General features: G+C 39.4%; 1 protein-coding gene and 2 long non-coding RNA genes across 3 annotated transcripts; 1 reads left to right on the forward strand and 2 right to left on the reverse strand.

The window, feature by feature from the left end:
* The first annotated feature begins 1925 nt into the window (after nt 1–1925).
* Nucleotides 1926–10738, forward strand: LOC126387194 (glutamate dehydrogenase, mitochondrial-like). The gene is made up of 4 exons (XM_050039741.1): nt 1926–2093; nt 8971–9062; nt 9275–9337; nt 9669–10738. The coding sequence occupies exons 1-4, from the start codon at nt 1973–1975 to the stop codon at nt 9786–9788; spliced, it is 396 nt and encodes a 131-aa protein (XP_049895698.1). The 5' UTR covers nt 1926–1972; the 3' UTR covers nt 9789–10738.
* Nucleotides 2100–6665, reverse strand: LOC126387195 (uncharacterized). The gene is made up of 3 exons (XR_007569611.1): nt 6341–6665; nt 3569–3644; nt 2100–3468 (listed from the first exon to the last, which is right to left on the reverse strand). It is a non-coding gene; the product is annotated as an uncharacterized LOC126387195 (long non-coding RNA).
* LOC126387196 (uncharacterized) lies at nt 10424–11312 on the reverse strand. Its single transcript, XR_007569612.1, has 2 exons — nt 11207–11312; nt 10424–11117 (listed from the first exon to the last, which is right to left on the reverse strand). It is a non-coding gene; the product is annotated as an uncharacterized LOC126387196 (long non-coding RNA).
* Between the last annotated feature and the right edge of the window lie 349 nt (nt 11313–11661).

The raw sequence follows: 11661 nt of genomic DNA on the forward strand, positions 1-11661 counted from the left end.
GTGACGTTTTTTCACGATTTTGGATGACATGCTAAACCGTGACGTTTTTTCACGATTTTGGATGACATGCTATACTGTGTCGTTTTTTCATGATTTTGGACCACATGCTATACTGTGACGTTTTTTCATGATTTTGGACCACATGCTATACTAATGTTTTTTTCATGATTTTGGACCACATGCTATACTGTGACGTTTTTTCATGATTTTGGATAACATGCTATACTGTGACGTTTTTCATGATTTTGGACCACATGCTATACTGTGATGTTTTTTTCATGATTTTGGACCACATGCTACACTGTGACGTTTGTTTTACGATTTTGAACGACATGCTATACTGTGACGTTTTTTTCATGATTTTGAACGACATGCTATACCGTGACGGTTTTACATGAGTTTGGACGACATGCTATACTGTGACGTTTTTTCATGATTTTGGACGACATGCTATACTGTGATGTTTTTATCATGATTTTGGATGACATGCTATACTGTGATGTTTTTTTCATGAATTTTGGACCACATGCTATACTCTGACGTTTTTTTTCATGATTTCGGACGACATGCTATACTGTGACGTTTTTTCATGATTTTGGACGACATGCTATACTGTGATGTTTTTTCATGATTTTGGACCACATGCTATACTGTGACGTTTTTTTCATGATTTTGGACGACATGCTATACTGTAACGTTTTTTCATGAATTGTGGACGACATGCTATACTGTGACGTTTTTTCATGAATTTTGGACGACATGCTATATTGTGACGTTTTTTCATGATTTTGGATGACATGCTATACTGTGATGTTTTTTTCACGATTTTGGATGACATGCTATACTGTGACGTTTTTTCACGATTTTGGATGACAAGCTATACTGTGACGTTTTTTTCACGATTGTTGACGACATACTATGGATGACATGTGCAGGGTTTACATTCATACTGCACGGAGCAAAATGCCTCTCATTTCAGCTGGAATTTATTTATAATTTAGATGTTTTATTAACTTTAAAGTGACTTGCCATCAAGGTTCAATGTGCCCCACATTTCAGAGGCAGTTTATTTATTTTAGATGTTATTGTAGTGGTTAACTTTTGAGTTGCCGCCATGTTCACATTCATACCGCATTGCGCAAAGTGTCTCGTACTTCAGCAGCATTTAAAATCTGACATGGTTGTTGAGGATTGTGATTAAAGGCTTCAAAGGGCTCTTAATGCACACACTATTTTTGGGACAATGCTTCAAATATTGTGCTAAATTTTGACTTGTTTCCTGAGTGTTTTCCTTTTTCAGACTAGTCGACTAGTCTTTTTATAGGTATTTTGCATGAAAGAATTACCATTTCTCTTTTAGTCTCAGCTTGTGTCGCTGCTGTGATGTGGGTGGAAATGTGATGCCACACACACCTGAGCCCCAGGCAGGAATGAGCAACATTTGACCCTAAATCTGATGACAGTTATCGGAGCTGCTGGCTTTTGTGTCCAGCACTGTCAATCTACTCTGATCAAACCACACCCCAAACTCCTAATGAATAATACCTGAGAGTGTGTTTGCCTTAACTTTTAAATTGGATTGTTGCGTATCTGGTCATGAATATTTAATGTTAAAACAAAAAATACACACTAAACCATGAATGGGAAACAACAAGCAGAGTAAATTATTCTGAAAACAAGACGCGAGAGTCATGTAAACAACGATCAAGCCTTCATTGTGTACTCAATAGATTTTTATTGAGGTCCTCTGCTCACTTTTACATGTTTCTTCAAACACATTTCAATCACACAAATATTTTTTTTCCCCAAAAACATTTCATTTACAGAAAAAAGAAAAAAAAAAATCCCCAAATCAGATCTTAAAAACAATACAGAGGACATTTTTAATCAAAGATAATCTTACACACACAGAGAGGGTAGAGATCAAACAGCCAGAGGTCTGATGAGTTTGTGATGTTTCATCCTGCAGGACATGTACCTGAATGCTGGCGGTGTCACAGTGTCTTATTTCGAGTGGCTGAAGAATCTCAACCATGTCAGCTATGGAAGACTGACCTTCAAATATGAGAGGGACTCAAACTACCACCTGCTCAGTGAGTACAAGGCTGCTCTTTGTTTCCTCTATAACCTGCAGACAGACCAGAGTGTGCTGAGGTCATACAACACAATCAGAAGATACATTATCGTGACATTTCTGTGACACATTCTGAAACAATATATAAACACCAAAACAAATTTCCCCTGTATGCATGAGCACCAATGTTTATAAGAATCTCCCCATACGCTATTAAGTCGCCATGTCAAGGCATCTATATTGCTATGAACTGAAAAACTGCAAAATAAAACTCACACACAACCCAGGAGAAACCCTGCCCTACAAACTAAATACAAATCAGAAAACAATATGTAATAGATTTTACAACCCAATTACATATTCCTAAAATAAAGTAGTAGGATAAAGCTTTAAGAATCAGCTATTTATAATGTTTTATTCTGTGTTTTATGCCTTTGTGGGGGCAGTGGTTGTAAAGCATTCATGTTTTCACTGTAAGAGAAACTTGACTGGTGCGTGGAGGCAAACAACAGCGAGGCGGTAATTCTAGTTTCTCTCCTTATTCATCAGGCATTCTTTCTCTTCAGTTGGTGGGTTGGGTGGTGTGTCAAGTGTGCCCTCACCCTCTGACTCATCACGATGTTATTCCTCATTGTTTAGGTTAACCTTCCCATTGCTGCTGATAAGTCAGTTGATTGGGCCGTTTGTCTCATTTGTGGAAAATCTCCCTCAAACCTCTTCATTAGCTTGCCTTCTACCACAACTTTTACATAAGGATATAAGCTTATGGTACCTACATCAGACTTGAGTGTGATCATATTGTTCGGTGTGTCCGGCCTAAGTTCAGGATAATTTTGCTGCATTGCACCTAGCCATTCTTTTACAAGCATGCTAAAGAACATGAGGTTCCATCTTGTAGTAACCCTATCTTTGACAGCAGTACAAAAAAACAAAGTGTCGTGATTTTTTTGCAGTCTCCTGTTTCTGAGCCGACGTTTTTTCTCATTTGTATGTGCTCCACGGAACACAAAAGGACGAGCTCTATTGTTAGCATTGTTAGAGCCTGGCCTGACCGTTTGCTTCATTTGTTGAAAATCTTCCTCAAACCTCTCCATCAGTTGTCGGCCTTGTACCACAGCCTTTACAGTAGGATATAAATGTATGATACCTTCCTTGGACTGAAGGATGATTTTACCATCCTGTTGAGTTTCCTGAAGTTCAGAGTATTGTTGCTTCAGTGTATCCAGCCATTCTATAAAACGTGTGCTGTACAACGTGAGGTAGCTTTGATCATCAGCACCTGTATCATAAAACAGAGTGTCTTTTTTGCCACGCAGTGTTTTGTCTCTGACTGCTGCCCTGTCCCTTTCGTTCCCGGTGTATTCAAAAGCACGAGCGACACGGCCAGCAGCCATCTGTTTTAAAACAAAAAAAGAACCATTATATCTTACAAATTGACATGCTACTGATAAATGGCACAACACATTCAGTGCCCACTCTTCTGTGGTGTTATACCTTGTATTTCTCTGGGCGTTGTGATGCTCTGGATTTCTCAGCGGGACGGCAGATACTCCGGCTCTACAGCTGCTTCCTGAAGCCACAAGGCAAACCTCACATCAGGATTTGCAATCAGATACAGACGTTATGAAGTCTAACCTAGCCATAGTATAACAAATCTACCTGTGTGAAAATCACTGAAGTAAATAGCGTGGAAGTCGCCTGTTGTCGATACATTGCTGGTGAGAATTGTACCAAGGTAAGCAAATTGCAGACAAATTTACATTTAACTGTGTTATGAAACCATGTGCCCTGCCTGAATAACTAAAACACACTTATGATGAAAAAACCTCTTTGTTAGATGAGTCTTTAAGAAAAAAACGAGGCAAGAAGAAGAGAGTAGTTTTAATAGGCGTCCTACTACACAAGAACATGATGAGGTAGCCTAATGTAATGCACTTGTTTATTATCTGTTATCTATTTCTGTATGAAATTGCATGAAAATAGGATTTAGCAGCATGAATTTTCAAAATTTTCTCAGGGGAGAACTCCCCAAACTCCCCGTGAAATCGTTGTTCACAAGTAGGGGTGAGTGTACACGTGTTTGAGATCATAAACGGTTATGAAAAATTAGTACACGAAAAACATTTTGTTTGTTTTTTTAGGGGAGAGGGGGCTGATACTAATTGTTGACTAACTGTGATAGACAGTGAATATGACAAGAAATTGTGTGAGACCGGGTTTGGCAACAGGTCAGTAGCCTGGTTACAGGCCACCACTCCGAAATATCGCCATTCCGACGGTCCGCCATCCTGAATTCTGGTCCCTGAGTCCTGACAGTAAGCTATGGTGAGCCTGTAGAAGCCGTATTTCCCATGCATGTCAGTGATTTTCACCGGGGACACACGCAAATAATTCAGGCTGACATGACCTGTTTTTCAGGGAACAGAATTCAGAATGGCAGACCATTTGAAAAAAAGAGGAAGGGCCGCCACTCCGATAAATGGAAATTAATTTTTGGAATGTCGACCCTTCGGAATGGCGAGCGACGCCCCAGTAGCCTATGAGCTCCGTTCTATTAAAACGGCGCGTTGGTTAAATGGCCCGTTCGGTTGGTATTCGGATAACTGGGGCTTTACTGGTATAAAGCAATACCACCACCCAGCGGTGAAACCCGTGTACACGTTTACACGAAAAAAATTATCCACTCTAAATGTTTGGAGATTTTTGTACACGAACTCACCCCTAGTCACAACAGGACATATTACTGGATTTTTTAAGCAGATGATCAAACAGATTGATGACAGTGACCTTAAAACAGCGCCGTTAAACAAATATTGAGGGTCTATGGGCATATGTGGGGCTTAGGCCTATAGACACGAATATGTAAACGTGCACTCATTTCTTCTGTTTGCCACATATTGCATATTAACCTTTTAAAGGTAAAAAAAACAACAACGTGCTGCTGTGTCCACGTATGTTCATGACCACGCACGCACAAGCAGATATTACGTCACAAGGTGAAATCTACGTGGCTGTTATACATGACTGACAAGGCTGCTAGTGCATTTTTAAATGACACATTAGTGTTTAGAGGAGGGATTAAAGAGACAAAAAAGAATAGCAGTCAATAAGGTTTGCTTGATTAAACATCACAGGGTCTTTTGTATGATAACTCCACAAAATCAAGTCTTAAGGGCCGTACGTATATCACCCACTTTGCCCAGAATTTAATGAACACATTCTTCTGAAAATGAAGTGAAAAAGGTAATCTTTTCCATAATATAAATATCATTTACAATATCTGTCCACTCCTCTATTGTGCAGGGTTCAGGAAACAACCAGTGCCTTGTGAGGGCTTTCTTGCAAGCTGATATTAAAAAACCAAACATATATTTGTCAGAACGCTTTGCCTTAAAATCCATACATCCTAAAAATAATGTAGAGAATTGCAAAGGAAGATCAGAGTTAAGTATCTTTTTTAGTGCTTTGTGAAATTCTGTCCAGAGAGGCCTGATCACTGGACACTCCCAGAATACATGCCAGTGATTGGCTTCCTGAAACCCACACTGTCTCCAGCACTTGGCAATGCACAGAGATAGGTCGCAGAGATAGGTTGCAGCCAGACTTGACAGCACTGCTGTCAAGTCTGGCTGCAACCTATCTCTGCGACCTATCTCTGTGTCCAGGCATTCTCTACCCCAAGTGAGAGGGTCTTCTCCACAGCTGGAGACACATTAAGCCCAGAAAGATCCAGCCTCTTTGCTGACAAAGCAGACCAGCTCATTTTTCTGAAAAAGAATGGTTAATTTTCTCATTTCCTTTCACTGAACTGTTTGTTCTCACTTGATAATTCATGATGTTCTGATAGTTCTTACTTGATACATCGTGACTGTTTTAATTGATCTCAGTGATTGCATTATTCTCACTTGAATTCTTACTGAATTCTGATTGATATTGTGTACTCAGAGCCCAGCCATGTTCTGCCTTGCTCAGTTACGTCCAGCCCTGCCCCTGTCCTGCTGCCTAGTCCAGCCCAGCCCAGCTCTGTCCAACCCAGCTTGTAAATTATTTTTATATTAATAAAACCTTTTTTACTATATCTGTAGTCACATAGTACTTATTTTTCCGTAGTGAGAATTGATAAGAGAATTGATAAGGAATTGGAATCGCTAAAACCTTATCAATACACAGCCCTACTTGGCATCCCCTCCAGTGAAATGTGCCTTCTGCTGTACATGATCAATTCTGTCAGCAATAATTTACAGATGATAACAGACTTATTCTTACCGAGTCTGTGGCAGTTCAGCTTGGGTGATGTCCCTTTGTAAATTCAGCGTCAGTTGGTGTCAGATGATGTAAAGTGTCTGTCCAAGAGATAAGACCTCCTTTTCATTTATACACTGTCTTGTTCACATACAGCCAATCATGAAACAGCATCATCATTTCTACCATACAGGTCATATCCTGTAAAACAAAATATGTCAAGTTGTAAAACTGGATGAGCTGGATGAACTGTCATGGTTTAGTGTTCTCATCAAAGTGTAAGAGCTGCAGGCTAAGCACCAAGCTAAATGAAGAAATGAGTCGTCAAATTGAAGACCGTTTTGTGGACGTGAACATTCCATTTATGTGATAGGTGTGCAAGCTTTTCCTGGTGTCTTCTTGACATTTTTTTGGCCTACGCACCTGATGTGAGTTTTTGTTTGGACTTGTAGCAAGAGCGCAAACACCCTCTCCTTCTTCTTAATTGTCATTGTAAGAAATTAATATGTATATGTTTTTAACATAACGTTTCAACATATATAACTGACACACAAAAACGTATAAATAGCCAAAATATTTTCTTAAATTGTCTTATAAAACCTTTTCCCCGCAGCTGGCTTTTGATCATATTTAATCTACATCCAATTCCCGCACCTGGCCTCTGATTATGTGTGATCAAAAGCCAGGTGCAGGGGGAAAGTTTGTGGAGAGTTGGTGGTTATTGTAAGTGTGAAATAAATTAATAATGGGCATGGATCGGAGAAGGCGTCTTGGTGCAGTTATTGCAGCAGGATTGCTGTACCTGCAGGCTGAGGAGGAGACGTGCTATGCTTGCATGTCTCTATTGTTTGATGTTTGTCCAGTTGTGAACAAAGTACCCAGGAAAAGTAGTAATATCACAACAAAGAACAAAAACTCAGTCACAAGTAAAAGTGCTGCAAATCTGACTTGAGTAAAAGTATCTGGGTATTGTCAGCAAAATGTAGGCCTGCTTAAAATGAAAAGTTAAAAGTACTCATTATGCAGAGTGACCCAATTTCAAGTGTTGTAACCATCAAACATGAATATGTATTGAGTATTGATTGATCAATTTACATGTAGGCTACATGTGAGCAGCATTTAAATGTTGTCATGGTAGAACTAATTTTAACACCTTTCACTGTTGTACTAGTCTAATGTATAACAACACACATCAACTTGTAAATATGAAACTTACAACATATAAAACAACTATCTGAAAAGTAACTATAGCTATCAAATAAATGTAGCTTGAGTAGAATGTACAGTATTTCCCTCTAAGTATAAAGTAGCACAAAATGGAAATACCCAAAGTACAAGTACATCAAATTTGTACTTAAGTACAGTAGCTACTTGAGTAAATATACTTAGTTACTGTCCATCACGGCATTTGTCTCATCATTATGCTTTCTGTCTGCATTTTTATGTAGACTTGACAGTTTACTTGATACACAAAAACAAAAGCAGTTTAATATTCAGTCTAACATTATATTGAAGTGTTGAGTTGTAGATTGTGGTGCTGTTGAACTGTACTGGATTACACTGACAGCAGTTTGTCATTTAGTCTGTCCTCACCAATATAAATGGGATCAAACAGGTCAGATGTGAAGAGGAAAAGTTTATTCAGCCCCACTTCAGGTATACAATTCATATCAGATAGTCAATATTTAAAAATGCTGTTGAATAAATACTACAATAAATCAGAATCGGATATACTTTATTATATTATATTATATTATATGATATTATATTATATTATATATATTTATAAATACAATTCATCTTTAAATACAATAAATAAATTACAATAAATTCTTAAAATCATTATTGAATGGTAAAAACACATAAATAAGCAAAAGAATACAAACAAAGAACAACAATTAAATTAACAATGTTACAACATTTAATAATATAATAATATATCTTATATACTGAGACTGAATGTTGCCCATTGGACATTCCCCAAACGAATTACATTTCATATTTAACCACTACAGAGATATCAGCGATGAATTTAAAAGGACTACCTGAGAGAGGCTGCTCTCGGTGGGGCAGCCTGAGCGCTCATACACACGTTTATAATCTATGAGCGCTGACACCGCTGTCATCTCACAGGACCTCACATTCAACTGTGCTCTATATTAATACATCGACCACGAGTCTGAAGTTTAAACTACGCATGAAAACACTACATTCCGTGACAAAACAACAGTAACATATCGGTAATTACGACTTACAATTGTGCGCCTTTCCCTCACTTGCTATTTCCGATGATTGTTGCAAAATGCATGCTGGGATACCTGGCTGTCTGAAGTCCACACAAGTCTGCTCCGACGCATCCCCGGTGAAATGGGTGTGGCGAGAACACATCCGGGCATTCGGACTGAACTTGGCTAGATGTGAACTTTGAATTGGAACAGTACTTGGGCTGTGACTGATGACGTGTCACAAGTCCACACGAACACAAGTCCGCACAAGAATGCATATTGAGAAATGGCTAGAGAGACAGACAGACAGACAGACAGACAGAGACATTGTGCATTATTAGATAGATGGCTGGTAATTGTCATGGTCCAGAAACAACAGATGTCTTTGATGTCTCTTTAATTTCCTCTTTTCTTCTCTTTCCCTTCTAGTGTCTGTGCAGGAAAGTTTAGAGAGGAAGTTTGGGAAGCAGGGAGGGCCCATTCCCATCGTACCCACCGCTGACTTCCAGGCCAGAGTTGCTGTGAGTAACATCAGATTAGTGCTGGTCAAAACTGAAAGAATGATTTTTTTCCCCTACTTTTATTGGGAGTTTATTTATATCGAGTCTGCATTGTTACGTACTTGGCTCGCACTCTAAAGTCTGACACTGACAAAAGCTCTCAGCATCACCCACCTACTCAGTTTATATATGATATCAAATTAGCTGTCATTAACATTCACCTTCCTTCGCAGGGTGCCTCTGAGAAGGACATTGTTCACTCTGGGTTGGCCTACACCATGGAGAGATCTGCCCGGGTAAGTGATCACACAGAACATAACACAGTCCAGCCTGTTTTAGTGAGCAGTCAACATATTATCCAGTATAATAAACTGAGATGAAACATTCACCTCGCACTTAAAATGAGTGTGCAAGTAGTACATTATGAGTGTTTGGGCTGCAGGGCATTTTACATTGTATAAATTAGCCTAGTGCNAACGTCAGCAAGCACAAGTCAGCAACTCCTGCTCTAGTCTAGTTGGTTGCTAATGGTACTGAAGCAGCTCTGTCCTTCAAGGCTTTCTATCAGAGATGTTTGAATTGCTGTCAGCCATGATTGTATAATATGTTCTCTTCTGCCTTTTCTAGCAAATCATGCGCACAGCAAGCAAGTACAACCTGGGTCTGGACCTCCGGACAGCTGCTTATGTCAACGCCATCGAGAAGGTCTTCAAAGTCTACAACGAAGCGGGGCTGACCTTCACATAAATGGCCAATCACGACCTGCACTTCCTCCTCCCCTCCACCCTTCTGCTATTGATCACCCTCTCCTGCGTTCTTCCACCTTCTCAGCAGCCTTCAGAACATATCACTGTTTACCGCTGCTCTGTGGCTCTTGACACACACACACACACACACACACACACACACACACACACACACACACACAGTGAGACATTGGCTTGCCTGGTATTTATCCTGTAATCTTTGTGCTGCCATTATACTGTATCTGCATCTCTGTATAAATGTTGCCCCTTGAGAAAAAGCAGGTAGGCAGTAACATCCAGAGAGAAGGAGAGACCCTGTCCCTCCCTCAGCCCTCTGATGAACCTTCATACTATTGTTGTCTGGCAGCCATGTTCGGGGCGCCCATTTTGTGATAGCTGAATGCACGTATGACCCTCCTGCTGCCACAGTTTCAGCTGACAGCACAACTGATGCCTTATTTCAGAAAGAGGTCTGCTCTAAAAGGGAGATGGCCACTTAAATTTACTTTAATGAAAAGGGATTGAGATTTAACTTCATGTGAATAAAGAGAGAATAGTCATTTTATTACTCTTGAGTTTGTCCTCGCTCATTATGAAAAGGTTAGTAAGTTGCCAACGCTTAGAGTTCCCGACAAGAATTTCTGTTTTCATAGTTGGTGTTTTTACTGTTGAAAATAGATGTTCTCCCCTCTCTCATCCCCTCCTTTTTTCCTGCTTTCCCGTCGCTTTATCTCATATATTAAAAGCCGCTTCTCCCCGACTCCTCCGCTGGCCAAGGAAGGGGAGCAGGGAGGGTGTGAGGTGTCACTGTGACCGCCCGTCCCCTGGTTGAGTTTTCCTCAGTTTTAATCGTCCAGTTCCTCAACATTGAAATTATTTTGGAGGAAATGTCTTTTTGTTTTTACTTTATTCATTTTTTGAAAACCAATAAAATGTTCAGAAAAAACAAAATGTGTCACATCAGTTTATTTTCGTAGGATACTACCAGAGATTAAAGGTGTGTGTTACAGAGGGACTTGGCATACTACACTATGACTGTTTAAATAAAAATATCATCACATTTTTCATGGCATATATATACTATCACATGTTTATGGGATTTTTTCTTGATATTTTTATGGGATGCTACACTATGACATTTCGAGTGGCATACTAAACTGCCACGTCCTCACTGGAGGTCTAGGGAGGAGTAACACAATGAAACAGAGGGGGAAAAAAAGGAAAAAGGCAAGCAAAACAAATAGCTGGTTTAAAGGAAGTTTGTTTAAAACAAATAGCCGGGAGAAAGGACCACCAACGAAAAACGAGCTCAAGAAGGGAACCAGATCATCTGTAGAAAGGAAACACACAAAAAAGAAAAGATGAATCACAGCCAACCAAATATCACCGCACTATGACAAACTTTTCCTTGTTACCTACGTCTTGAAAACACACAACTGTCACAGCCCTCTGGCCCACTGGCACTGCTCCTCCCTCATTCATTCATACTCCTCGCTGAGGAGGAAGGATGTGGATCAGCTGCATGCTGAAACAACAGACGGGCACAAAACACAAAGGCATGGAACATAAACAGTAACATTTTAATGACATTTTGAGTGGCACGCTATACTGTGACGTTTTTTCATGATTTTGTATGACATGCTATACTGTGACATTTTTTTCATAATTTTGTATGACAAGCTATACTATGACGTTTTTTTCATGATTTTGTATGACATGCTATACTATGATGTTATTTTTTAGAATTTTGGAAAACATACTATATAATGGCGTCTTTTCATGATTTTGGATGACATATGATGGTTTTTCATGATTTTGGACGACATGCTATACTATGACGTTTTTTTCATAATTTTGAACGACATGCTACACTA

This window comes from Epinephelus moara, unplaced genomic scaffold (assembly GCF_006386435.1).
Source record: "Epinephelus moara isolate mb unplaced genomic scaffold, YSFRI_EMoa_1.0 scaffold2722, whole genome shotgun sequence".
NCBI lineage: Eukaryota > Metazoa > Chordata > Actinopteri > Perciformes > Serranidae > Epinephelus > Epinephelus moara.

Bases quoted from the DNA above. Each gene is read 5' to 3' on its own strand.
- LOC126387194 (XM_050039741.1), top strand. From the start codon at position 1,973: ATGTACCTGAATGCTGGCGGTGTCACAGTGTCTTATTTCGAGTGGCTG. The intron at 2,094-8,970 runs GTGAGTACAAGG...TTTCCCTTCTAG, and splicing joins CTCAAACTACCACCTGCTCA to TGTCTGTGCAGGAAAGTTTA. The intron at 9,338-9,668 runs GTAAGTGATCAC...TGCCTTTTCTAG, and splicing joins CCATGGAGAGATCTGCCCGG to CAAATCATGCGCACAGCAAG.